The sequence below is a fragment of the Schistocerca gregaria genome, chromosome 11, assembly GCF_023897955.1.
Source record: "Schistocerca gregaria isolate iqSchGreg1 chromosome 11, iqSchGreg1.2, whole genome shotgun sequence".
In the NCBI taxonomy this organism is placed as follows: Eukaryota; Metazoa; Arthropoda; class Insecta; order Orthoptera; family Acrididae; genus Schistocerca; species Schistocerca gregaria.
Genome location: NC_064930.1, coordinates 147164075 through 147190713, shown reverse-complemented (window position 1 = coordinate 147190713; position 26639 = coordinate 147164075). Strand labels below are relative to the sequence as shown.

At 49.2% G+C, this 26639-nt stretch overlaps 1 protein-coding gene across 1 annotated transcript in view; it reads left to right on the top strand.

The window, feature by feature from the left end:
• LOC126295073 (AF4/FMR2 family member lilli-like) overlaps window positions 1-26639 on the top strand; it is a 404574-nt gene that overhangs the window by 332143 nt on the left and 45792 nt on the right. The window contains exons 4-6 of the mRNA XM_049987318.1: window positions 6020-6209; window positions 10428-10511; window positions 23643-24002. Of these exons, the coding sequence (XP_049843275.1) occupies window positions 6020-6209; window positions 10428-10511; window positions 23643-24002 (634 nt within the window). The remainder of the gene's footprint in view (window positions 1-6019; window positions 6210-10427; window positions 10512-23642; window positions 24003-26639) is intronic.

Sequence of the window (26639 nt, the reverse complement as noted above, 5' to 3'; positions counted from 1 at the left end):
AAATAGGAAGAAAAAATTCGGAGTAGGTATTAAAATCCACGGAGAAGAAATAAAAACTTTGAGGTTCGCCGATGACATCGTAATTCTGTCAGAGACAGCAAAGGACCTGTCCTGGAAGAGCAGCTGAACGGCATGGACAGTGTCTTCAAAGGAGGGTATAAGATGAACATCATCAAAAGCAAAACGACGTTAATGGAATGTAGTCGAATTAAGTCGGGTGATGCTGAGGGGAATTGGATTAGGAAATGAGACACTTAAAGTAGTAAAGGAGTTTTGCTATTTGGGGAGCAAAGTAACTGATGATGGTCGAAGTAGAGAGGATATAATATGTAGACTGGCAATGGCAAGGAAAGCGTTTCTGAAGAAGACAAATATGTTAACATCGAGTACAGATTTAAGTGTCAGGAAGTCATTTCTGAAAGTATTTGTATGGAGTGTGACCATGTATGGAAGTGAAACATTGACGATAGATAGTTTGGACAAGAAGAGAATAGAAGCTTTCGAAATGTGGTGCTACAGAAGAATGCTCTCTCCTCTCCTCTCCTCTCCTCCTCTCCTCTCCTCCTCTCCTCTCCTCCTCTCCTCTCCTCCTCTCCTCTCCCTCCTCCTCCTCTCCTCCTCTCCTCTCCTCCTCTCCTCTCCTCCTCGTCCTCTCCTCCTCTCCTCTCCTCCCTCTCCTCATCTCCTCCTCTCCTCCTCCTCCTCATCTCCTCCTCTCCTCATCTCCTCCTCTCCTCCTCTCCTCCTCTCCTCCTCTCCTCCTCTCCTCCTCTCCTCCTCCCCTCCTCTCCTCCTCCTCCTCCTCCTCCTCTCTCCTCCTCTCCTCCTCCTCCTCTCCTCCTCTCCTCCTCTCCTCCTCTCCTCCTCTCCTCCTCTCCTCCTCTCCTCCTCTCCTCTCTCTCTCCTCCTCCTCCTCCTCTCCTCCTCTCCTCCTCATCCTCCTCCTCCTCTCCTCCTCTCCTCCTCTCCTCCTCTCCTTCTCCTCCTCTCCTCCCTTCCTCCTCTCCTCTCTCCTCTCTCCTCTCTCCTCTCTCCTCTCTCCTCTCTCCTCTCTTCCTCTCTCCTCTCTCTCTCTCCTCTCTCCTCTCTCCTCTCCTCCTCCTCTCCTCTCTCCTCTCTCCTCTCTCCTCTCTCCTCTCTCTCCCTCTCTCCTCTCTCCTCTCTCCTCTCTCCTCTCTCCTAACCCCTAACCCCTCTCTCTCCTCTCCTCTCTCCTAACCCCTAACCCCTCTCTCCTCTCTCCTCTCTCCTAACCCCTAACCCCTCTCCTCTCTCTCCTCTCTCCTAACCCCTAACCCCTCTCTCCTCTCTCCTCTCTCCTAACCCCTAACCCCTCTCTCCTCTCTCCTCTCTCCTAACCCCTAACCCCTCTCTCCTCTCTCCTCTCTCCTAACCCCTAACCCCTCTCTCCTCTCTCCTCTCTCCTAACCCCTAACCCCTCTCTCCTCTCTCCTCTCTCCTAACCCCTAACCCCTCTCTACCTCTCTACCTCTCTACCTCTACCTCTACCTCTACCTCTACCTCTCCCCTCCTCTCTACCTCTACCTCTCTCCTCGTCTCTCCTCTCCTCCCCCCCCTACCGGTCAGTCCCCCATCTCCCCAACGCGCCTCTTCCACCCGACGTCGTGTGAGCCATACTCCACATCTGCTGCTCTCAGTTACACGCCAATACCCAACGAGCATTCACCTGATTACGTGCTCTCAGATTATCTGAACCTACGAGCGTTCCGTAAGTAATGCAACAGGTATTTTTCTCGGCCAGTTTGGATGAAAAAATAGTGGCATTTCTTGTGCTACTTTGCACAGTCCCCTACAGTTTCATGAAGTTCTGATAGGTTGCGGGACTATACGTACACTATGCGATCAGAAGTATTCGGACACGCCCCCACCTCCAAAAAAAAAAAAATGTAAAATACGTTTCTCACATTGGCTGCATTGTGCTGCCACCTACTGCCAGGTACTCCATATCAGTGACCTCAGTAGTCATTAGACACCGTGAGAGAGCAGAATGGGGCGCTACGCGGAACTCACGGACTTCGAACGTGGTCAGGTGATTGGGTGTCACTTGTGTCAAACGTCTGTACGCGAGATTTCCACACTCCTAAACATCTCTCGGTCCACTGTTTCCGAAGCGATAGTGAAGTGGAAACATCAAGGGACATGTATGGCATAAAAGCGTACAGGCCGACCTCGTCTGTTAGCTGACATAGAGCACCGACAGTTGAAGAGCGTTGTAATGTGCAATAGGCAGACATCTATCCAGACCGTCACACAGGAATTCCAAACTGCATCAGAATCCGCTGCAAGTACTGTGGCAGTTTGGAGGGAGGTGAGGAAACTTGGATTTCATGTTGGAGCGGCTGCTCATAAGCCACACATCACGCCGGTAAATGCCAAACGACGCCTCGCTCGGTGTAAGGAGCGTAAACATTGGACGATTGAACAGTGGAAAAACTTTGTGTGGAGTGACGAATCACGGTACGATGGCAGGGTGTGGGTACGGCGAATGGCCGGTGAACTTCATCTGCCAGCGTGTGCAGTGCCGGCAGTGAAATTCTGAGGCGCTGGTGTTACGGTGCGGTCGTGTTTTTCACGGAGGGGGCTTGCTCCCCTTGTTGTTTAGCGTGGCACTATCACAGCATAGTCCTACATTGATGTTTTAAGAACCTTCTTGCTTCCCTCTCTATTGAAGAGCAATTCGGGGATGGCGATTGCATCTTTCAAAGTCATCTACCACATTTTCTTTGTGAAGGTGGCAGACAACAGCATGTGGGGTTCTGTAATTTCGTTCTTGGCAAGATGGAGGAAGACAGTTTTCTTGCACGCTTAGTGTTCAGTGACGAGGAAACCTTCCATTTAAATGCAAAGGTAAACCGTCATAATGTAAGAACATGGGATGGAGAACAACCACCTGATGTTGTACAACGACGTGAGAGGCGCTCTCCAAAATTTTGCGTGTTTTTGCAGTTTCGCGGGAAAAGTTGTGCGGTCCGTTTTGCTTTGCCGAGAACACTGTTACAGGTAGCACATATCTCGATATACAATGAAGAGTCAAAGGAACTAGTACACCTGCCTAATATGGTGTAGGGCCCCCGCGAGCACCCAAGAGTGCCACAGCACGACGTGGCGTGGACTCGACGGATGTCTGAAGAAGTGCTGACTGGAATCGACACCATGAATCCTGCAGGGCTGTCCGTAAATCTGTGAGAGTAGGAGGAGGTGCAGACATCTTCCGAACAGCGCACTGCAAGGCATCCCAGATACGTGCAATGGTGTCCATGTCTAGCGAGATTCGTGGCCGGCGGAACAGAGGAGTGTTCCTGGAGCCACTCTCGAGCAATTCTGGGCGTTTGGGGCGTCGCATTGTCCTGCTGGAATTGCCGAAGTCCGCCGGAATGCACACTGGACACGAATGGATGCAGGTGATCAGACAGGATGCTTACGTACGTGTCACCTGCCAGAGTCTTATCTGGACGTACCAGGGGTCCCATGTCAGTCCAAATGCATGCGCCCCACACCATTAGAGAGCCTCCACCAGCTTGAACCCTCCCGTGCTCACATGCAGGGTCCCTAGATTCATGATGTTGTCTCGATACCCGTACAAGTCCATCCGCTCGATCCAATTTTAAACGAGACTCATCCGACCAGGCAACATGTTTCACTCCAGCGACGATGTTGACGGGCCCAGGTGAGGCGTAAAGCTTTGTGTCGTGCAGTTATCAAGGGGAGACACTCCACATAGCTGACGTTTCGTTGAATGGTCCGCTCGCTGACACTTGTTGATAGTCCAGCACTGATGTCTGCAGCAATATGAGTTGCACTTGTGTCACGTCGAACGATTCTCTTCAGTTGTCGTTGCTCCCGTTCTTGGAGGATCTTTTTCCGGCCGCAGCGATGTCGGAGATTTAATACTTTTATCGGCTTCCTCATATTCACGGTACACTATAGTTCAGTTCTTTTATCTCGGCGGTTCGCGCATGCCCGCCCACACGTGGGAGATTGCTGCGTTGCCAGTTGTACGCGCCAAGAGAAGCAGCGCCATAGTATAGTATAGTATAGTATAGTATACTACGCAGACTTACGTTTAGGGGGGAGCGCGCAGTTTATAGAGTACAGCCGCCACGGCCGCATTAACCCTTTCGCTGCTACAGAGGCGTGCTCCCCGCATTCCGCCATGTGCGCGATTTTGTCATCGCTGCACTGCTCGCCTGTGCAGACACGTGCTGTTTCAACTGCTTTGACACACTTATCATTCGATTTCATAAAAAGTTTTTGGCCAATTTGATTTTTACACCTCTTCTTGACTGATACCTTCCCCCCATAAATGACTTAATTTTGTTTCGATGTCGAACGCAGTTACTGTGCAGCATTAGATGTAGTAAACCATTGCACGAAAGTTTGAAAAGTTTGCAGAGGTAAAAGTCCATAGCCTATACTTTCCATATGGTCGATTTTAGTTGCCACTGGAAATTTCAAAAAATTACATTCAAACGAATAAAATTGATGTAGTAAGACACTTCGATATTGCTTTTAAATAAAGAAAATATTAAGCACCGAAAAAGGTTTGAACTCAGAACCTTTCGCTTAGCAGCCATTCACTTCAACCGTCACGCTAACGCAGCTCGTCATTCAATGTATCTCCCGAAGGACTTTAAAAAGTCACGCAAAATACCGATAAACACCGTTGGTATGACGATAAATTACTCACGTTTCATCGAAGTACAATACGAAATAAACAATTACCGCTGCTCTTTATTGCAAAAAAGCGGTTAGTGATAATGATACAAACACCTTTCCTTGCCATCACCTGAATTGGTAGGCGTATTGCTTGTTTGATTTAATTAATTAATACAATGTGAAGCGATTATTACAAAAAATGCTTTTTCCAAACTTTCTATAGAAGAAAGTCTGCTATCAACACATTGCTTTTGTTCATTTATTTTATATATGACTGAACGTATCTAAAACTGAAGACACTTGTCTCTGTTCATTGGCTGACTGTGACAGATCTGCAGAACGAACCTAAAAATGGCCGCCGTCGTAAATGACGCGCACTTTACTGAAATGCTCTTACGGGGAAGTCCCCACTTCACTGCTACCTTGGAGACGCTGTGTCACATCGCTCATGCGCCGACTGTAACACCAGTTTTTTTGTTTTTCCTTTATTGTTATTTTAATACCTATACAAACAGGTAGGCTGTCAGCGGCATGATACGCCGCTCTTCAGCCATAGTGTTGACAATGACAGAACACAGGTTGGAGAAACAGAATGAGCATAGTGACGGGGCAAAAAATAGTGGTCACAGATACACAAAACAAAAACACGGAGCCATTCACACTCAACGGTAACGACACCGAAAACACGTTGACACAGCACACAGAACACTGACGAATCCGATGGCACAAGTGAACCTAGAAGCGTGACGGCGGACACTAAAAACACAAAACGATGTCACACACACACACACACACACACACACACACACACACACACACACACACACGAGACACAGATGGCGATGATCTCCGGCGCGCGAAAGTCCACGTAGCGTGTGCGAGTCCGGGGACCTGCCAAGAGGGGAAGAAAGGTGAGGGGAGAACAAAGATGCCAATGGCTGAGGAGATGGGAGGAGGGGGAGAGGGACAGGGGAGGGGAGGGGAAGCCCGGGGGAGGGGTGGGAGAAAGGGAGGAGGGAGGGAGGGAGGGTGCCCAAAGGAACAGACAGAGGAAGAGGGAGGGAGGGAGGATCAAAGTTGATAGGAGGGGTTGTGACACCAGGTTCAGACTCACTTAAGTCTGGATAACCTGCCATTGTAGCAGCAGTAACCGATCTAACAGCTGCGCCAGACACTTGTCTTATACAGGCGTTGCCCACCGCAGCACCGTATTCTGCCTGTTAACATACCTCTGTGCTAGAATACGCGTGCCTTTACCTGTTTCTTTGGCGCTTCAGCGTATAAAAAGCCCCCGCATGCAGACGTAGACGTCAGACAGAGCGGTTTCCTCTCTTGCCGGCAGATGGAGCCGTGACGCCACAACAGCCGCAGCCACACCCCCGCTACATTGTGGAAACCATAACGATGACGACAGTGACGGAGCGCCGCATCGTGCGGGAGGCCACAGCCTCCGGCTCCGCCCCCGCGCCCGCCGCCACCGCCGACGCCGCCCCCGCACAACCCCCGGGCATCCTGAAGGGCAGCAAGATCAGGTGAGCTATTACCTTACATGTGTGCTTCTCAGTTATCTAGGCTCATCAGGACCCCAATTTCAGATGTTGCAAACTTTGAGTCGTCCTGGCAGATTAAAACTGTGTGCCGGACCGAGACTCGAACTCGGGACCTTTGACTTTCGCGGGAGAGCTTCTGTGAAGTTTGGAAAGTAGGAGACGCTATTCGCCCACGAGACTCAGAGGGACACAGACACGGGTTCAGAGGTAGATGCCGTGTTTCTTGACTTCCGCAAGGCGTTCGATACACAGTCGTCTAATGAACAGAGTAAGACCATATGGACTATCAGACCAATTGTGTGATTGGATTGAGGAGTTCCTAGATAACAGAACGCAGCATGCCATTCTCAATGGAGAGAATTCTTCCGAAGTAAGAGTGATTTCAGGTGTGCCGTTGGGGAGTGTCTTAGGACCGTTGCTATTAACAATATACATAAATGACCTGGTGGATGACATCGGAAGTTCACTGAGGCTTTATGCGGATGATGCTGTGATATAAAGAGAGGTTGTAACAATGGAAAATTGTACTGAAATGGAGGAGGATCTGCAGGGAATTGACACATGGTGCAGGGAACGGCAATTGAATCTCAATGTAGGCAAGTGTAATGTGCTGCGAATAAATACAAGGAAATATCCCATATCATTTAGCTGCAATATAGCAGGTTAGCAAATGGAAGCAATTCCATAAATTATCTAGGAGTAGACATTAGGAATCGTTTAAAATGGAATGATCATATGAAGTTGATCGTCGGTAAAGCAGATGCCAGACTGAGATTCATTGGAAGAATCCTGAGGAAATGCAATCCGACAACAAAGGAAGTAGGTTACAGTACGCTTGTTCGCCCACTGCTTGAATACTGCTCAGCAGTGTGGGATCCGTACCAGATAGAGGAGATAGAGGAGATCCAACGGAGAACAGCGCGCTTCGTTACAGGAACATTTGGTAATCGCGAAAGCGTTACGGAGATGATGGATAAACTCCAGTGGAAGACTCTACAGGAGAGACGCTCAGTAGCTCGGTACGGGCTTTTGTCGAAGTTTCGAGAACATACCTTCACCAGGGAGTCAAGCAGTATATTTCTCCCTCCTACGTATATCTCGCGAAGAGACCGTGAGCATAAAACCAGAGAGATTAGAGCCCACACAGAGGCATACCGACAATCCTTCTTTCCACGAACAATACGAGACTGGAATAGAAGGGAGAACCGATAGAGGTACCCAAGGTACCCTCCGCCACATACCGTCAGGTGGCTTGCGGAGTGTGGATGTGGATGTAGATGTACAAGTGAAGCTGTGAGGAGGGGGCGTGGGTTGTGCTTGGGTAGCTCAGATGGTAGAGCACTTCCCCGCGAAAGACAAAGGTCCCGAGTTCGAGTCTCGGTCCGGCACACAGTTTTAATCCGCCTAGGATCTTTCACATCAGCAGACACTCCGCTACAGACTGAAAATCCAATTCTTGTGCCCTGAGAATTAACGACAGTGACAGACGTCACACACACATTTCTTCTTAAGAAAGTCGGTGCAATGATGTATGAAGTGTAGGAGGATGATTGGTAAGTCTGGTAAATTTCCGTGAAAGAATAGTGCACCATCTTGGCTGGTAAGATTCATTATTCCAAGGATCGTACAAAGAAATTCAACAACGTACAGTGTTCAGTTCACTGTTGACACAGCCGTCTGGATTGGACAGTGAGCAGACTGCGATTGAAAATGGAGAAAACAGTGTTTCGTGCTGTTATTAAGCATTTTAATTTGAAGGGTTGGACTGCCGCACAAATCGCGATTTGAATGTTCAGGCGGACTTATTTTTGGATTAATGAATGTAAGCGCATTCCGTCCGTGTAAATGAGGTCACCATAAAGGGAACCATTGACAAAGTCCACGGTACGGTAATGAAAGACAGCTGTATACAAATTCATGAGATTGCCGAGACTGTGTGAGCGACTAGACAATACCCATGATGCGGAGCTGGTTGTGAGGGAGGCGTGTGCGAGGTGGATGCCGCAGTTGCTCAGTCGACAAGAAGCGAATCAGGACCAACGCTTCAACGCTATGTCTGGCGGTGTTTAATCGCAATCCGCAATACTTTTACGCCGCTTTGTTACTGTGGATGAAATCTGAGTTCATCATTAAATGCCATAATAAAAACAGCACAAAAATAAAATAAAATAAAAAGGGGAAAGGCTGGTGATAGTACACCGAAGAGAGGGCGAAGAGCAATTTGTCAGCTGGTGAGGTGATGGCCATTGCTTTATGGACTTCCTAAGGAGTAATACTGACCCTACCACTTATATTAGAAGACAGATTAAGGAAAGGCAAACCTACGTTTCTAGCATTTGTAGATGGAGAAAAAGCTCTCGACAATCCTGGCTGGAATAGCCTCTTTCAAATTCTGAAGGTGGCAGAGGTGAAATATAGTGATCGAAAGATTATTTACAATTTGTACAGAAACCAGATGGTAGTTATAAGAATCGAGGGGCATGAAAGGGAAGCAGTGGTTGGGAAAGGAGTGAGACAGGGTTGTAGCCTCTCCCCGATGTTATTCAATCTGTATATTGAGCAACCAGTGAAGGAAACAAAAGAAAAATTTGGAGTAAGTATTAAAATCCACGGAGAAGAAATAAAAACTTTGAGGTTCGCTGATGACATTGTAATTCTGTGAGGGACAGAAAAGGACCTGGAAGAGCAGTTGAACTGAATGGACACTGTCTTGAAAGGAGGATATAAGACCAACATCAACAAAAGAAAACGAGGATAATGGAATGTAGTCGAATGAGGCTGCGGGAATTAGATTAGAAAATGAGACACTTGAAGTAGTAAATGACTTTTGCTATTTGGGGAGCAAAAAACTTACGATGATCGAAGTAGAGAGGATATAAAGTGTAGATTGTCTGAAGAAGAGAAATTTTTCAACACCGAATACAGATTTCACTGTCAGGATGCCCTTTCGGAAAGTATTTGTATGAAGTGTAGCCATGTACGGAAGTGAAGCACGAACGATAAATAGTTTAGAAAAGAAGAGAACAGAAGCTTTCGAAATGTGGTACTCAAGATTAGATGAGTAGATCACATAACTAATTAGGAGGTACTGAATAGAATTGGGGATATGAGGAATTTGTGGCGCAACTTGACTAGAAGAAGGGATTGGTTGGTAAGACACGTTCTGAGGCATCAAGGGATGACCAATTTAGTACTGGAGGGAAGCGGGAATAATGATGATCAAGATGGAATGATGAAAGCACGAACAGCCAGTCTCCAGGCAGAGAAAATCCCCAACCCGGCTGGGAATCGAACCCAGGACCCTGTGATCCAGAGGCAGCAACACTAGCTACTGGACCGTTAGCTGCTGACGTTCACAGCCCATCATTCACTATCATACAAAATGCTGTACTCCTTACGAGCATTCTCAGATTACTGTTACAGATCCCCTGATCATGAATGCTCTTCCCGCCTGTCCAAGACTGATTTTTATGTCCGTCATGCCTTATTTTAGTTCAAAGATGGCACAAGTCCTTCACTTTGTCTGCTTAGCAATTCCCAAATTAGATACGAAGACGATCGCTAATTTCATTTCTCTTGTTTCCCATTACCATCATCTTTCTTCAATTTTCTATCAAGCCACAGTATGTGCTCATTAGATTGTTGATTCCATTCAACATATCTTGCAATTTTTCCTGCCTTTCACTGAGGACTGCAATTTCATCTGCGAAATAAGTCACTCATAGTCTTTCAACACTTCTTAACATATCTTTTCTTTGCATCATTTCATCTTCGAAGCGCAACTTCAGCGGACTGCGTCCCTCCCTTACACTCTATTTAATCCGCGGTCTTTCCCTCATCGTCTCTCATTCTTATTGCTCCCTCTCGGTTCTTCTCCACATCCTAAACAACTCAGTTTTGACCAGTAGCGCGTAACTACTTCTCTTACAATTTTGACCATGTTGAACCATTTTACATTATCGAACGCTTTTCCTACTTCACCAGGTTCCAGTTAATAGGACCGGTTAGCAATCGTGACCTCCCAGCCCTGTCCACATGTCTTGTGTACTTTAATTATACGACAGTTCAGTGTAACAACTGCAGCTGATAAATAATAGCAGTCCGCATTAGCGTGGCTTCCCACCGTATAAGGCTTTCGCGGATGCTCCAGCAGATACACGTGTTGCTGACTGTTGGCCTCAAGCATTGCACTGTTTTCAGGTGCGAGGGCTGCGACGCGGCCATGGCAGCAGGGGGCCAGGGTTCCATGCTGGAAGGACCCACAGGAGAAAATGGCGACAGCAGGTGAGTGACAGACTGCCGGTTGTGGATCGAAAATGTCTGCTCAGCTGAGGGATTTTGTCTTCGCTGTTTCTTGTTTCTTCTCTCCTTGAACTATCTTTTTTTCCTTCTGTTGTTTAAATTCCGATCCATGTCACACCAACTTTCCTATTTCGTATTTGCTTCTCCAATTCCATCTATCGCTCGCTCGCTCGATCTGTTTTCCCTCCTTTCTGTCTCTGACATCCACCCTCTCCCCTCTTCTTATTCTTATCCGCCTCCCCAGACACAACACCTTCCCCCCCCATCTCCCCCCTCTCCCGCCATCTCCCCCCTCTCCCGCCATCTCCCCCCTCTCCCGCCATCTCCCCCCTCTCCCCCCTCTCCCGCCATCTCCCCCCTCTCCCGCCATCTCCCCCCTCTCCCGCCATCTCCCCCCTCTCCCGCCATCTCCCCCCTCTCCCCCCTCTCCCGCCATCTCCCCCCTCTCCCGCCATCTCCCCCCCTCTCCCGCCATCTCCCCCCTCTCCCCCCTCTCCCGCCATCTCCCCCCTCTCCCGCCATCTCCCCCCTCTCCCCCCTCTCCCGCCATCTCCCCCCTCTCCCGCCATCTCCCCCCTCTCCCCCCTCTCCCGCCATCTCCCCCCTCTCCCGCCATCTCCCCCCTCTCCCCCCTCTCCCGCCATCTCCCCTCTCTCCCGCCAACTCCCCCCCTCTCCCGCCAACTCCCCCCCTCTCCCTCCCCCTCCATTCCTCCCTCCCTCGTTTTGTATCCCCTTCTCTCCCTCCCTCCCCTTCTCTCTGCCTCCCCCTTCTCTCTGCCTCCCCCTTCTCTCTGCCTCCCCCTTCTCTCTGCCTCCCCCTTCTCTCTGCCTCCCCCTTCTCTCTGCCTCCCCCTTCTCTCTGCCTCCCCCTTCTCTCTGCCTCCCCCTTCTCTCTGCCTCCCCCTTCTCTCTGCCCTTGTACTTATTTCCCCTCTACGCTATCAGTCTCTTAGTTAAAGGTTCAAACTATGGTTACACTGTGAGGACTGATGACTGTCCAGTTTTGCCCATTGTGGCAATTTTCTAGTGGAGCCTCTATTTTTAAGAATACGTGGATCAGTAGTAATTCCGGACTTCTGTACATGACCTGTCTTTATCTTTCTTAGATTTATCCAGTTTTCAAGGAGTTCATGCACAATTTTTGTGAAATAGGGCTAAACGTACATCCCTCAACTTGGTGTTCATGCACTCCAGATTGCATACAGTTATGATGCATCAATGTATACATAAATCAAACTATCTGGAGAAATTAAAGATGTAGACAACTCCTTCTGACGCAGACATTCTTGAGTGTACAAGTACCACTTGAAAGTAACAGGAATTGGCCGGTCCTGTTGCGTACGTAAATTTTAATTTCAGACGTAACTTTACATGTGCAGTGCAACAACAATTATTTATGGTTTTGAACCTTTAACAAATTCATAGCGAATGTAGAACTAGCTTTTAACTTTGTCTACTACCTCTTTTGTAATGTATTTCTCTTGCTCTTTTGATGTGTTTTGTCTACCTTTGTTGTATCCAGTATCTCTCTCTCTCTCTCTCTCTCTCTCTCTCTCTGTGTGTGTGTGTGTGTGTGTGTGTGTGTAGGCTACCTACTTGGATCTTGCTCTGTCTGTTGACTTCTCCACTCTCCACTCATGTGTACTCCCCTCTTATCAGCTACTTCCATTTGCTCATTTCACATCTATTCTCTTCGTGGTTTCGCCCTCACCATTGGCTATCTCCTTGTGGTCTTTGCCTTCTATGACTAAATTAAGTAGCGATTCACTGAAATTGGCGTATTTATCTCTGTCGGGTACAGTGCACACGACTCGTGTGCAGTTAAATTTGTGCCCTGTCTACAGCACATGAGAGAGGCCTGTTGGATCGGAAGGGAAACATTTGATGGAGTACATGCTTTCAGATTAGAAACTAATAACGTCAATTGCCAAAATTTAACGACGATCTGGTGTAAGAGAACAGGTAGACTTAATCTTCCTAGACTTGCGAAGGGTCGTCGATACTGTATAACTTGGTCGGTTACAGGTCAAGAATCTCCGGAGAAACGTCATCGGCTCATGGAACATAGGAGTAATAGTACCCGGTAGGTTACATTGAAGGGCGTTATTCCACAGAAATGATATTAATACGCAGTGTGCTGCAAGGAAGCGTAGTAGAACATTTGATGATTTCTATATACACTACTGGCCATTAAAATTGCTACACCACGAAGATAACGTGCTACAGACGGGAAATTTAACCGACAGGAAGATGATGCTGTGATATGGAAATGATCAGCTTTTCAGAGCATTCACACAAGGTTGGCGCCGGTGGCGACACCTACAACGTGCTGACACGAGGAAAGTTTCCAACGGATTTCTCATACACAAAGATGCCTCGTGAAAGGAGGAGAAATGCGTACCATCACGTTTCCGACTTTGATGAAGGTCGGATTGCAGCCTATCGCCGTTGCGCTTTATCGTATCGCGACATTGCTGCTCGCGTTGTTCGAGATCCAATGACTGTTGGCAGAATATGGAATCGGTGGGTTCAGGAGGGTAATACGGAACGCCGTGCTGGATCCCGACGGCCTCGTATCACTAGCAGTCGAGATGACAGGCATCTTATCCGCACGGCTGTAACGGATCGTGCAGCCACGTCTCGATCCCTGAGTCAGCAGATGGGGACGTTTGCAAGACAACAACCATGTGCACGAACAGTTCGACGACGTTTCCAGCAGCACGGACTATCAGCTCGGAGACCGTGGCTGCGGTTACCCTTGACGCTACATCACAGACAGGAGCGCCTGCGACGGTGTACTCGACGACGAACCTGGGTGCACGAATGGCAAAACGTCATTTTTTCGGACGAATCCAGGTTCTGTTTACAGCATCATGATGGTCGCACCCGTGTTTAGCGACATCGCGGTGAACGCACATTGGAAGCGTGTATTCGTCATCGCCATACTGGCGTATCACCTGGCGTGATGGTATGGGGTGCCACTGGTTAGACGCCTCGGTCACCTCTTGTTCGTATTGACGGCACTTTGCACAGTGGATATTACATTTCATTTCAGATGTGTTACCACCCGTGGCTCTACCCTTCATTTGAAACCCTACATTTCAGCAGGATAATGCGCGACCGCACGTTGCAGTTCCTGTACGGGCCTTTCTGGTTACAGAAAATGTTCGACTGCTGCGCTGGCCAGAACATTCTCCAGATCTCTCACCAACTGAAAACGTCTGGCCAATGGTGGGCGAGCAACTGGCTCGTCACAATACGCCAGTCACTACTCTCGATGAACTGTGGTATCGTGTTGAAGCTGCACGGGCAGCTGTACCTGTACACACCATCCGAGCTCTGTTCGACTCAATGCCCAGGCGTATCGAGGCCGTTATTACGGGCAGAGGTGGTTGTTCTGGGTAGTGATTTCTCAGAATCTATGCACCCAAATTTTGTGAAAATGTAATCACATGTCAGTTCTAGTATAATACATTTGGCCAATGAATACCCGTTTATCATCTGCATTTCTTCTTGGTGTATTTAATGGCCAGTAGTGTAATTTGTAGGTATTTCGTGCAAATCGTCTGAACTATAATTATTAAAGTTATGCTGTGAAACAATGCCATTGTCAATTACCGAACAGCCGCCATTACTCGAGGAGGTAGCAGTTTCTTCTTGAGAATGCATCAAGCGTAAAAAAGGAAAGGAATGGAGGGGGGGCGGTAGTGTGGATGTGGTGCTACACGGCGACAGTTTCAGACTGACAGTTTCTGGTTCCATCAGACTAGCAGTCGCAAATGGCGGCCTTAATTCACTGCAAGTTCTTCGAGGAATGGCCAGTGAGTTGGTCAAGTATTACAGTATGACAATAACGAAAATATAACTACCTTACAGTCAGGTAGTGATGTAAGACTTACAGTTTGAAACAGTCAAATATTTTTAACCAATAGTTTCTCTGCAATCGTTGCGGATCAGTTGCGTTTGCAAAGATGGACCTCGCCACGGACGTCGGGAGTGAATTTGCGCATCGTGCAGCCTATTGCGCACGGTTTGAGCCGTAACACGACGTCCTGTGGCTGCACGGCAAGCATTATTCGACATGGTGGCGTCGCTGTCAGGGTTCCTCCGAGCCATAATCCGTAGGCAGCGGTCATCCACTGCAGTAGCAGCCCTCGGGCGGCCTGAGCGAGGCACGTCATCGACAGTTCCGGTCTCTCTGTATCTCCTCCGTGTCTGAACAACACCGCTTCGGTTCACTCAGAGACGCCTGGACACTTCCCATCTTCAGAGCACTTCATGGCGCAAAGTAACAATGCGGACGCGACCGAACCTCGGTATTGACCGCCTAGGCACGGTTGAACTCCAGACAACACGGGCCCTGTACCTCCTTCCTGGGGGAATGACTGCAACTGATCGGCTGTGGGACCCCCTCCGCCTAATAGGCGCTGCTCATGCGTGGTTGTTTACATCTTTGGGCGCGTTTAGTGACATCTCTGAAAAGTCAAAGGGACTGTTTCACTGACACAGTGTCCAGTCAACGTTTATCTTCTGGTGTTCTGGGAACCGGCGTGATGCAGAACTTTTTTGAGGTGTGTAAATTCTTGGTGACTGCGTAATTTTGACCTCACGTCGTCAACCATCCCTCACTAAGTGGTCAGAGAGGCCTACACACCACTGCCATCATCATCAAAACGCAGTTCATCGATTTTTATGTCCTGTGCAAGAGAAATAAATAACAGTTTTGATGTTCCTTGTTAACTGGTTTGGCTTTATACCGTGGCTTCATGCCTCAACGGATGATGCCAAACGAGAGCCCATTTATGTGACTAGCTGCCTGTTTCGCTCTGTATGATAGTGTAACGCCTTACTGCATATTATTAGTTGGGATCGCAGGGTGACGTTTTGGTCTCCCCCCCCCTCCCCCCCCTCCCCCCCCCCACCCCCAACGTCCCCCTCCAGTCAAGCAGCTGCTGGTGGTAACCTTCTGCATGTCGAACACAGCTCATTAGATTATACTTGCGAGGAAAGTTAGTGTTGTTGTTTCGTACTGACTGGTTTGACCCCATTCGCAACACATGATCTTCAAATGACTCTGAGCACTATGGGACTTAAGATCAGAGATCATCAGTCCTTGAACTTAGAACTACTGAAACCTAACTAACCTGAGGACACCACACACATCCATGCCAGAGGCAGGATTCGAACCTGCGACCGTAGCAGTCGCGCGATTCCGGACTGAAGCGCCTAGAACCGCTCGGCCACAAGGACCGGCATACATCATCTTCCTTCATGGTGTTGGAGGAGATTCAGGGAATGATAGCAATACATATTTCTAGCCTCTCACGCTGGCATTGTCTTCAGTCAGTCGATCACAGGTCATGGTGATCTGCTCATCTGTATATCCCCTACTGACCAATTTGGCAGCTCATGACAACACGACACCTTTCTATGTGCCAGTGGAAGAGAGCCAGTTAATGATACTGGTATCACATTTTGGCACAATTCTAAACGTGAGCAAAGCTAATATTGATATCGCCCATTCAATACTTGCCCCGGTATCATGAACATGAGTCTTTAACCACGATGGTGACTGGTAACAGGTGCTGATGCTGGTGTGGTGTTTCACCCCTTTGTCGTGGCAGCATCGCCAGGATTCGACCACCACTCACACAACTCTCCATCGAATAAAAATTAGTGTTAATATTTGCATTCGACCAATTGGAGACTGTGGCTTACATCAAAATGATGGAGTGGGGCCTGTGAATGCTGCAGTATTACCGTTTCAGATCCCAGTGCTAGCATTATCTTCAGAATGTTGATCTCAGCTCATTGTATAATGGATGCAAGCTAAATGGGTGTCCCCTATTGACCGATTTGACAGCGTATGATAACAAGGTAGCCTCCCGCATGGTGGTGGAGGAGAATTCATTTACTGTTCCACATGGTGAACCATCATGTATAGCTTGTATCATCTTAAGGCCATTGACCATAAATCATTGGATTCTGCCCTTGCGGAAGCTACTCCTCGTGATCCCCACTGACTGAGTTGACGCCATGCCATAATGTGGTTGACCATAAATCATTGGATTCTACCATTGGGGAAAGCTACTCCTCGTGATCCCTACAGACATGACCCGATGCCATAACGTGGTACCTTCCTGCACTACAGTGGTTGAGAACTCGCGAACTGTGCCGGCACGACGCTTCAGCCTACGGCGCAGGCGCAGTCCTCGGCAGGCGTGTGCTTGTGGTTTTCAGGGCATCTCGGAGAGGGGCTCGCCTGTCGGACGTGTTCGGTGCGTGGGTGAGGGAGCTGTGCGGCAGCCGGCTGCCCTCAGAGGGCGTGGCCCTGGTGCCCCGACGCCTGAGGCCCTCCACCAGGCCCAGGTGTGTGCTCCGTAGGCCGACCGCTTCTGTAGAGACTGCGATAGCCAGTAGTCAGCTGCTCACCGCTATAGACTCCAGTCTGGTCCTGGGCCCTACTCTGATGAGGCCTGATATCGGAAGCCTGTGGAAACCTCCGTAGAGCCTGCAGTAGCCAGTAGCCAGCTGCTCACCGCTGTAGACTCCCATCTGGTCCTGGGCCCTACTCTGATGAGGCCTGATATCGGAAGCCTGTGGAAACCTCCGTAGAGACTGCGATAGCCAGTAGCCAGCTGCTCACTGCTGTAGACTCCCATCTGGTCTTGGGCGCTGCTCTGATGAGGCCTGATATTGGAAGCCTGTGGAAACCTCCGTAGAGACTGTGATAGCCACTAGCCAGCTGCTCACTGCTGTAGACTCCCGTCTGGTCTTGGGCGCTGCTCTTATGAGGCCGAATACAGGAAGCCTGTGGAAACCTCCGTAGAGACTGCGATAGCCAGTAGCCAGCTGCTCACCGCTGTAGACTCCCGTCTGGTCCTGGGCCTTACTCTGATGTGGCCTGATATCGGAAGGCTGTGGAAACATCACTGGCGTTGCAATTGCCATTACTACATGTCAGCTGTGCCCAGGTGTTAATGTGCAGACCTCTAGGCTAACCGTTTTTGTGGAGACTTTGATGCCCCATCGCAGAACACATATACAGATTTGCATCTACTCGGTGACCTACTTTTGTGAGTGCATGAATGCATTCACACTTGTGGATATGGAAACCATCGGCTGTAGAATGGAATAGCGACAATGAAAATTTGTGCCAGGCTATGACTGGAACCCAGATTTTCTGCTTCTTCCAAACAGTCACTTTACCATTTGGCTATCGATGCACGACTGATGGCCAAATCCAAATTTCTGTATGTCGTCGACCGTGCATCCACAATCTGGACTGGTACATCCACTGTGTACATTCCTGTACAGGAGAGACATTTTGCTTGGAAGTCGTTTGGCATGTAAATACGATATTGCAGTGCCTGTGTTATTCCAGTTTACAATGCAACGTTCCTTTGGACTTGTGTACAGCTGATGGTTGTCCATATTTATAACTATAAATGCATTCCAGGTATTTAATGCATGCATGTCCAAAGGAACTTCGCATTGTAAATTGAAATAACACAGCCAATGCTGCATCGTACTCTGATGAGAGCTGATGTTAGAATCTCACGGAGAACTCACCTGTTAAGTCGACCCATATGTGCATCTGCACAAACCAAAAGCCAGGCATTTATTCTAAAGAATGAGAGGGCAGCTTGTTGTTAACATATATATAGTTTCTTGTAGCCCGCTGATGAGAGCTGACCCTATAATCGCACGGGAACTCCACTGATGAGTTACTCCTTGGTATGGTGGGTAAGTGTCAGACTGCAGGTCACGTTCTTAGGTTGGATCTAAACTCGGCCTAGGGTTTTTATGTGTCATTTATGACTTCCTTCACCTCCAGCAATGTTTGCTAATGTAAGAAATGGTTCACAGCCCATGTATAAACGCGGTTCCCCATGTAAAGCCAACTTAAAGCAACCGCCTCAAGTGGGACTGTGCTTGGTGCCCAAACCAACCTCCAAGTTCATCACACCACTGCTGCCTGTCACTAGTGCCCAGATATGTGTGTGCAAAGACCAATAGGTAGGCTCCTTATGTGGAGCGTGTAGGTAGTAGACTCATATCAGGTGCTGGACCTGTTACCATGAGGCTGATACTGGAATTCCCGTGGATACCTCACTGATCAATCACTATACCATGCTACAGTTTAGGTATGGCCAGATGTGTGTCTGCTCCAATCCCATGAGTAGACAGGTTCCACAGTGTAATGCCTACTAGCCACAGATGAAGTATGATTTGGACCCAGACAAGCTCCGACGAAGTCAACACCTGAATCCTGCTGGATCCTCACTCATACCCAGATATAAATGTGCATAGACTGGTTGGCAAAGCGTTGTTTGTAGACAGTACCATGCCCAGCAGCTGGTCAAGTTTGTAGACTCTCATCTGATGTCTGGCGCAGTCTCATGATATATCGAAACCCCTTGATGAGCCACTGCAGCATTGCTGCCTAGTATATGCGTGTGGAGATGTCTGTCTACCCAGCCACATACTCTTTTCTTGTTCGAGGCCCTATCTAACGAGGGCTAATGGTAACCTCCCAAATAATTAATTTACCATTCCTGCCTGCTAGCTTTGCCCAGATTACTTGGATCTGAACACGGGCCAGGTCCACAGAGAGAGCAGTGCCCAGTAACAACTGATGTCTGTAGTTCCCCACCTGGTCTGAGGCCTATAGACTGAGGAGAGCCGACTTTGGATTCCTGTAAATGGAACTTTGAGTTACTTTACCATTGCTACATATTGACTGTACCCAGATGTGTGTCTGCTTAGGCCTGTAGGCAGTACAGTTCCATCTGCAGAGAGTGTGGTGCCCAATAGACAGTCGCATCTGGCCCACTTTGATAGCATTTGAATTTGTAATCGCACGAAAACATGGCTGATGATTAACTGTATCATTGCTACCTGTTACCTGTGGCCAAAGACTTGCAGATAGGCCACTGTCATGGGAAGTGTAATGCCCAGTAGTTGCTCATATCAGTAGACTTACTTACAGCCCTAGGCCCACTCTCGATGATGGCTGACGTTGGAATGCCATAGAAATCTGTCTGGTGAGTGACTTTGGCATTGCTACTTGATAGCAGTGCCCATATATGCGTGTGCCAAAGACTGACGTTCCAGTCCTATCTAAACCACACTGACCTGTAGTGTGTTCCCCGTATAGCGCCAGTCTAGCTAGAGGCTGATGTGCAAATGCTGCCTGTTGCTTACCTGCGTAGTTAAGATCCATAATTATCACACTGAAGACATGATCTTGCTAAGCATTTGCGAATAGTGACTGCATAAACAGGGCGCATCTCCTGTGCGTATCTAGGTACTAGATAATACAGTAGTGTTCATGTCAGATATACCGGGTGATCAAAAAGTCAGTATAAATTTGAAAACAATAAATCACGGAATAATGTAGATAGAGAGGTACAAGTTGAGACACATGCTTGGAATGACATGGGGTTTTATTAGAACCAAAGAAGTACAAAAGTTCAAAAAATGTCCGACAGATGGCGCTTCATCTGATCAGGATAGCAATAATTAGCATAAAAAAATAAGGCAAAGCAAAGATGATGTTCTTTACAGGAAATGCTCAATATGTCCACCATCATTCCTCAACAATAGCTGCAGTCGAGGGATAATGTTGTGAACAGCACTGTAAAGCGTGTCCGGAGTTATGGTGAGGCGTCGGATGTTGTCTTTCTGCATCCCTAAAGATGTCTGTCGATCACGATACACTCGCGACTTCAGGTAACCCCAAAGCCAATAATGGCACGGACTGAGGTCTGGGGACCTGGGAGGCCGAGCGTGACGAAAGTGGCGGCTGAGCACACGATCATCACTTTCACGCGTCTAGCAATATGGGGTGGAGCGCCATGCTGCATGAACATCGTACGTTCCAGCAGGTGTTTAGCAGCCAGGCTGGGGACGATGCGATTCTGTAACACATCGGCGTACCTCTCACCCATCATGGTAGCAGTCATAAAACCAGAATCACGCAATTCCTCGAAGAAAAAAGACCCGATAACGGTAGATGTGGTAAATCCAACCCATACCGTGACTTTCTCGTCTGGCAATCGACAGTTCTAGGATTTTCGGTAGTCCAAATTCTGCAGTTGTCGGCGTTGACAGACTCTCGGAGCGTGAAACGAGCTTCGGCGGTCCACAAGAAGTTACCCAACCAATCGTTATCTTCTGCCATCTTTTGAAACTCCCTCACCGCAAATGCCATCCGCTTCACTAAATCGCCAGGTAACAGTTCACGATGCCGATGGATTTCGTACGGACAGCACCGGAGGGTACGCCTCAGTGCCAACCAAACAGTAGTGTACGGAATGCCGGTACGACGTGCGACTGCACGAGCGCTGACTTCCCCGTGCACAGACGAACCCGCTGCAGTCTCCATTTCTTCCTGAACCGTCTCAGCAGCATTACGCCTTGTGCTCGGTCGCCCACTACGGGGTCTATCGCCGAAACAACCCGTGGCTTCGAACTTCGAAATCATTCTCGCCACAGCTGCATTTGTCAACGGACCTTTACCTGTTCGAATCCCCTTCTTATGGCGATAGGATCGTAACGTTGAACTAGCACATTCTCCATTCTGATGATACATCTTCACTAAAAGCGCCTTTTTAGGTAACGTCAACATGCTGCGACTGCTGGCGCATCTGATTCTCTCTCTCATTACAGCTCCTTTTATACACGACTGTCATGCGGAGTTACTGACTTCTTTCTATCCAGCGCCATCTGTCGGACATTTTGTGAACTTTGTGGTTTTTTCGGTTCTAATAAAACCCCATGTCATTCCAAGCATGTGTGTCAATTTTTACCTCTCTATCTGCATTATTCCGTGGTTTATTAAGTTTCCAAATTTTTGATCAGCCGGTAATTTTTAAAGTACCACCGAGACACAGTCATAAAGTGATGACTGAGATAGTATTTTTTTAATTTTTTATTTGGCATCTCTCTTTCGAGTCCTCAAGCCAGGATGTCAGTGTTATGAAGTATACCACAATACCCTCTGTGAGAGACATGATATTTATTGAAACTGTTCTCTCATTTAAACTGTGTTGGAAGGTAGGAGAGAGATAATACAGTGAAGTTTCTGAGATAAACCCACAAGTAAAGTTGCAAGATTGGGTCGTGAGTGGTGCCTGGATAGCTCAGCTGGTAAACGAGTGAATGGCAGAGGTCTTGGATTCAAGACCCTGCATGGTATCCAGTTTTAATTTTGTTAGAAAGTTTCAAAATAGCACACACAATCCACGGTGCAAATCAATCGGATCGATAAGATATTTTGAGGGTTTCTCCACCACCAGCTAAGAGAGGAATATGTGAAAAACACCAGTTAAAAGAAGAGCCACGACAACAGCGTATGTGGTAAAATACGTGGTGGTAACATTCGTGATTGTAGGAGTAGCTGTTGATGGTTAAATCTGCAGTGCTAGGCAGAGATTGGAATATGTCCAGCAAGTAATTTGGGACATAGGTTTGCAAGTACTTCGCTGAGATGAGGAGGTTGCCACAGGAGAGAATGTTGCGGCGAGCCACATCAAACCAATCAGAACACAAGTTAAAAATGTAGAAAGAGACGGAAATGAGTGGAAAATAGATAATAGAGAAAATGCTCAGCCAGGAAATACTGAACCCCATATTGGCTCACTATTCAATATTGCACTGCCGGAAAAAAAATTAGATACACCTGGAAACACGACGTCAGTGTTGATGTGATGATGGCCTGTGCCACCTGGGAGAGGGCAGATGTGTCGATGATGGCTTCAGTGTCGTCCGCCAACAGATAGCGCAGTGGCATGGCTACCAGGCCGCCATATGTCTCTACCATTTAACAGGGAATCCTCACAGCAGAGGTTCAGTGAGGTGCAGACGTGTGAAGAAAGCTGGCTACCGTGCCAGATGGCACAGGGATCGCCACACCTGCTTCCTAAGGAGGAGATCCCGGGTTCGAATCCTGGTCTAGTACACATTTTCAGTCATTGCCACTGATTCCGTCCAGCTGACAGAAGTACCTTCTATTTACAAATAATTCTGGCATCAGTGGTCTCTTGAACATTCACACACCCATAGACGAGGTTCTGGATGTCCATGCAGCCCCGAGGATCGCATTTCGTCACCTGCAATGATTTTTGGAATAAAAAAGTTTGAATCATTTTGGGACTCTTCTTCCAAACCACAGCACACCTCCACACAACCTCGTTTTTGTTGAGCGGTCGGTGGTCGTCTCACGAACTTCTCATCCACCCTTTTCATTCCCAAAGCTGCTTCTACAATTCGCTGCGCTGTACTCCTAGTCTCTCCAGACAGCTCCACAATTTCTTCAGTGGTCGATGATTACACGAAAGTTTCTCAAGATTTTAGCCGGCCGCTGGTGGCCGAGCGGTTCTAGGCGCTTCAGTCTGGAACCGCGCGACCGCTACGGTCGCAGGTTCGAATCCTGCCTCGGGCATGGATGTGCGTGATGTCCTTAGTTCGGTTTAAGTAGTTCTAAGTTCTAGGGGACTGGTGACCTGAGATGTTAAGTCCCACAGTGCTCAGAGCCGTTTGAACCATTTTCTCAAGATTTTCGTGTGTTCGGATCGTGGAAGGACGACCGGACCGAGGTTTCTCGTCAGCTGACATTTCGCAATTTTTGAAACGGAAAAAACCACTGAAACACTTCAGCTTTCCCCGTACCACCGTCGCTGTACGCCGTTCGCAACATTTCAAGAATTTCTGTTCCACTTTTACCGAGCAAGAAAGTGCAATTCAGCGCAGCACACTGTTCACGAAAATCTGCCACTGCAAAAATGACAAACAGTCGTCATTGTAAACTCTGCTGGAACCACTCCTGATATTCAACGACAGCACTTCGCGAGACTCAGGAATGTTCGTTCTATGCTCTCCTAGCGGCCAAACGTGGTACTTCAAGCGCTCTGCGAAACAAAAAAATTTGTGTGTTTTCGTTTGGGAACCCCGTCGCAGATAATTTTCGTTCCATGCTGTGTCTGTCCCTCCGTAAGAAACTACGAAATTGCCCTTACTTCATGAACACACCTCATTTGCAGTGTGTGTAACGTTTCGGCCACTTGTCGGAGCCCATCATCAGGGCACTATGACCTGCGTGTTGCAGCGAGGTGCGTCGCACGGTGCGCTTCTCCGAGAGTACAGTGCTGCCCCCGGACTCGCCGCTGCTGCCTCCGCCACCGGAAATGATAACGCCGCCCCCCATCCCGACGCCAGACTCGGCCACCAGCGACGACGGTGGCGGCGCCGGGGGCGGCGCCACAAAATTCTTCCCGTCGTCGCCGCCCCCAGTGCCAGCGGCAATCCCGCCACCCCCAGAGGAGGAGCTGGCCGTGGAGGCGGTGGAGGCGGCGCGTGACGCGCAGCTGGAGGCGGAGGCGGACGAGCACGCTTTCGCCGCCCCCGATGCGGGCAGGCTGGGGGCGAAACCGTCTGCGGCCAGGCAGCTCTTTGGGGATAACTACAGGTGCGTATCCGTGACGAGAACAATACACAGAGGAATGGAAAAGAAAGCTGAGGCTCTGTTAGATGACGATCGGTTTTGCTTCAGAAAAGATAAAGGAATTACAGAGGCAGTTTTGATGCTGCAGTTGACAATGCAGGGTAATTCAAAAAGTCGCAGTACACTATACCATATAAAAAACCCTGTAGGAATGTAGAATATCCCAGTACAGTATGTGTGAAGTATGATACGTACTGAACATGTGCGCCATCTTGAAATTGGTCATCTTCAAATCGGCCATCTTGAAGAGATCGGCCATCTTGAAGAGGGTCCGCCCCGGTAGCTGAGTGGTCAGCCCGACAGACTGTCAATCCAAAGGGACCGGGTTCAATTCCCAGCTGGGTCGAAGATTTTCTCCACTTAGGGACTGGGTGTTCTGTTGTCCTAATCATCATCATTTCATTCCCATCGACGTGCAAGCCGCCGAAGTGGCATCAAATCGAAAGACTTGCACCAGGCGAACGGTGTACCCGACGGGAGGGCCTCGTCACACGACATTTCATTTCATCTTGAAGAGGTCGGCCCCGTCATGGGGAGGTCGGCCCCGTCATGGGGAGGTCGGCCCCGTCATGGGGAGGTCGGCCCCGTCATGGGGAGGTCGGCCCCGTCATGGGGAGGTCGGCCCCGTCATGGGGAGGTCGGCCCCGTCATGGGGAGGTCGGCCCCGTCATGGGGAGGTCGGCCCCGTCATGGGGAGGTCGGCCCCGTCATGGGGAGGTCGGCCCCGTCATGGGGAGGTCGGCCCCGTCATGGGGAGGTCGGCCCCGTCATGGGGAGGTCGGCCCCGTCATGGGGAGGTCGGCCCCGTCATGGGGAGGTCGGCCCCGTCATGGGGAGGTCGGCCCCGTCATGGGGAGGTCGGCCCCGTCATGGGGAGGTCGGCCCCGTCATGGGGAGGTCGGCCCCGTCATGGGGAGGTCGGCCCCGTCATGGGGAGGTCGGCCCCGTCATGGGGAGGTCGGCCCCGTCATGGGGAGGTCGGCCCCGTCATGGGGAGGTCGGCCCCGTCATGGGGAGGTCGGCCCCGTCATGGGGAGGTCGGCCCCGTCATGGGGAGGTCGGCCCCGTCATGGGGAGGTCGGCCCCGTCATGGGGAGGTCGGCCCCGTCATGGGGAGGTCGGCCCCGTCATGGGGAGGTCGGCCCCGTCATGGGGAGGTCGGCCCCGTCATGGGGAGGTCGGCCCCGTCATGGGGAGGTCGGCCCCGTCTTGGGGAGGTCGGCCCCGTCATGGGGAGGTCGGCCCCGTCTTGGGGAGGTCGGCCCCGTCATGGGGAGGTCGGCCCCGTCATGGGGAGGTCGGCCCCGTCATGGGGAGGTCGGCCCCGTCATGGGGAGGTCGGCCCCGTCATGGGGAGGTCGGCCCCGTCATGGGGAGGTCGGCCCCGTCTTGGGGAGGTCGGCCCCGTCTTGGGGAGGTCGGCCCCGTCTTGGGGAGGTCGGCCCCGTCTTGGGGAGGTCGGCCCCGTCTTGGGGAGGTCGGCCCCGTCTTGGGGAGGTCGGCCAAGAAATCGGCCATCTTGGAGAGGTCGGCCAAGAAATCGGCCATCGTGAATCTAAGTGGGAAGGGGGTCGTGTGTTATCACTGCTTAACATCATTTGTACAGATGCAAAATAGCAGTTACGGATCAAACGCTACAACACATTTTGGATGGAATTACAAGCCGGACTGTTCCCCATAAAGAACAGTCGTTTAGTGTGTTCAACATGGCGATCCTGATCGTTCCCGGTCAACGTACATTTGAAGGCGCCAAGTCGAGTCATTGTGCACTCGCAGGAGGGCTGTAGCAGAAGTGCTGGCACATGTTTCTTCAGTGCATCGCTCGAGGTGCTGTCTATTTCCTATTTCCTCTGCTGATGTTATCTGATATACCGCTACACCCACTTTCCATTTTTAAAAAAATTGACTTCAATTCGAGATGGCCTATATTCAGTACATGTCGTGATAGATAACCACCTCCCCTGTACTTTACTGGAATCTTCAGATTTCCCCATTCCTGGTGGGTTTTTGAGATAACAGAGTGTAACGAAACATTTGACACAACATGTAGCAGTAAGACGGAAGAAAAACTAAGAGACACTCGTACGAATTGTGAGCCTGGAAAAAGCTTTCATAAAATAGTGCAAAATGTTCGATATCCTGAGGAAAGTTGGGGTGAGCAGTAGATAATAATGGGAAATATACAATATGTAGAACAACTTAGAAGGAGTGGACGGCAAAGAACGAAATAGTTTTTTTAAATAGGGCGTAAGACAGGAATGTAGCCTGTTGTTCAATCTGTACATCGAAGAAAAAAAGGGTCGAGAGTGGGATAAACATTTAACATGAAAGCATATCAGTAGTAAGATTTGCTGTCCTCAGTGCAAGTAAAGAAGAATTACAGGATCTGGTGCATCGAATGTTCACTCTAATTGAGTACAGGACTGAGAGTAAATCGAAGAAAGAGGAAAGTAATGAGAAGTAGGAGAAATGTGGTCAGCGAGAAGCTTAACATCGAGACTGGGGATGACAAAGTGAATGAAGTAACTACCGGGGCAGCAAAGTAAGTAATGACAGACAGAGCAAGGAGGACATCAAGAGGAGAGTAGCACTGGCAAGAAG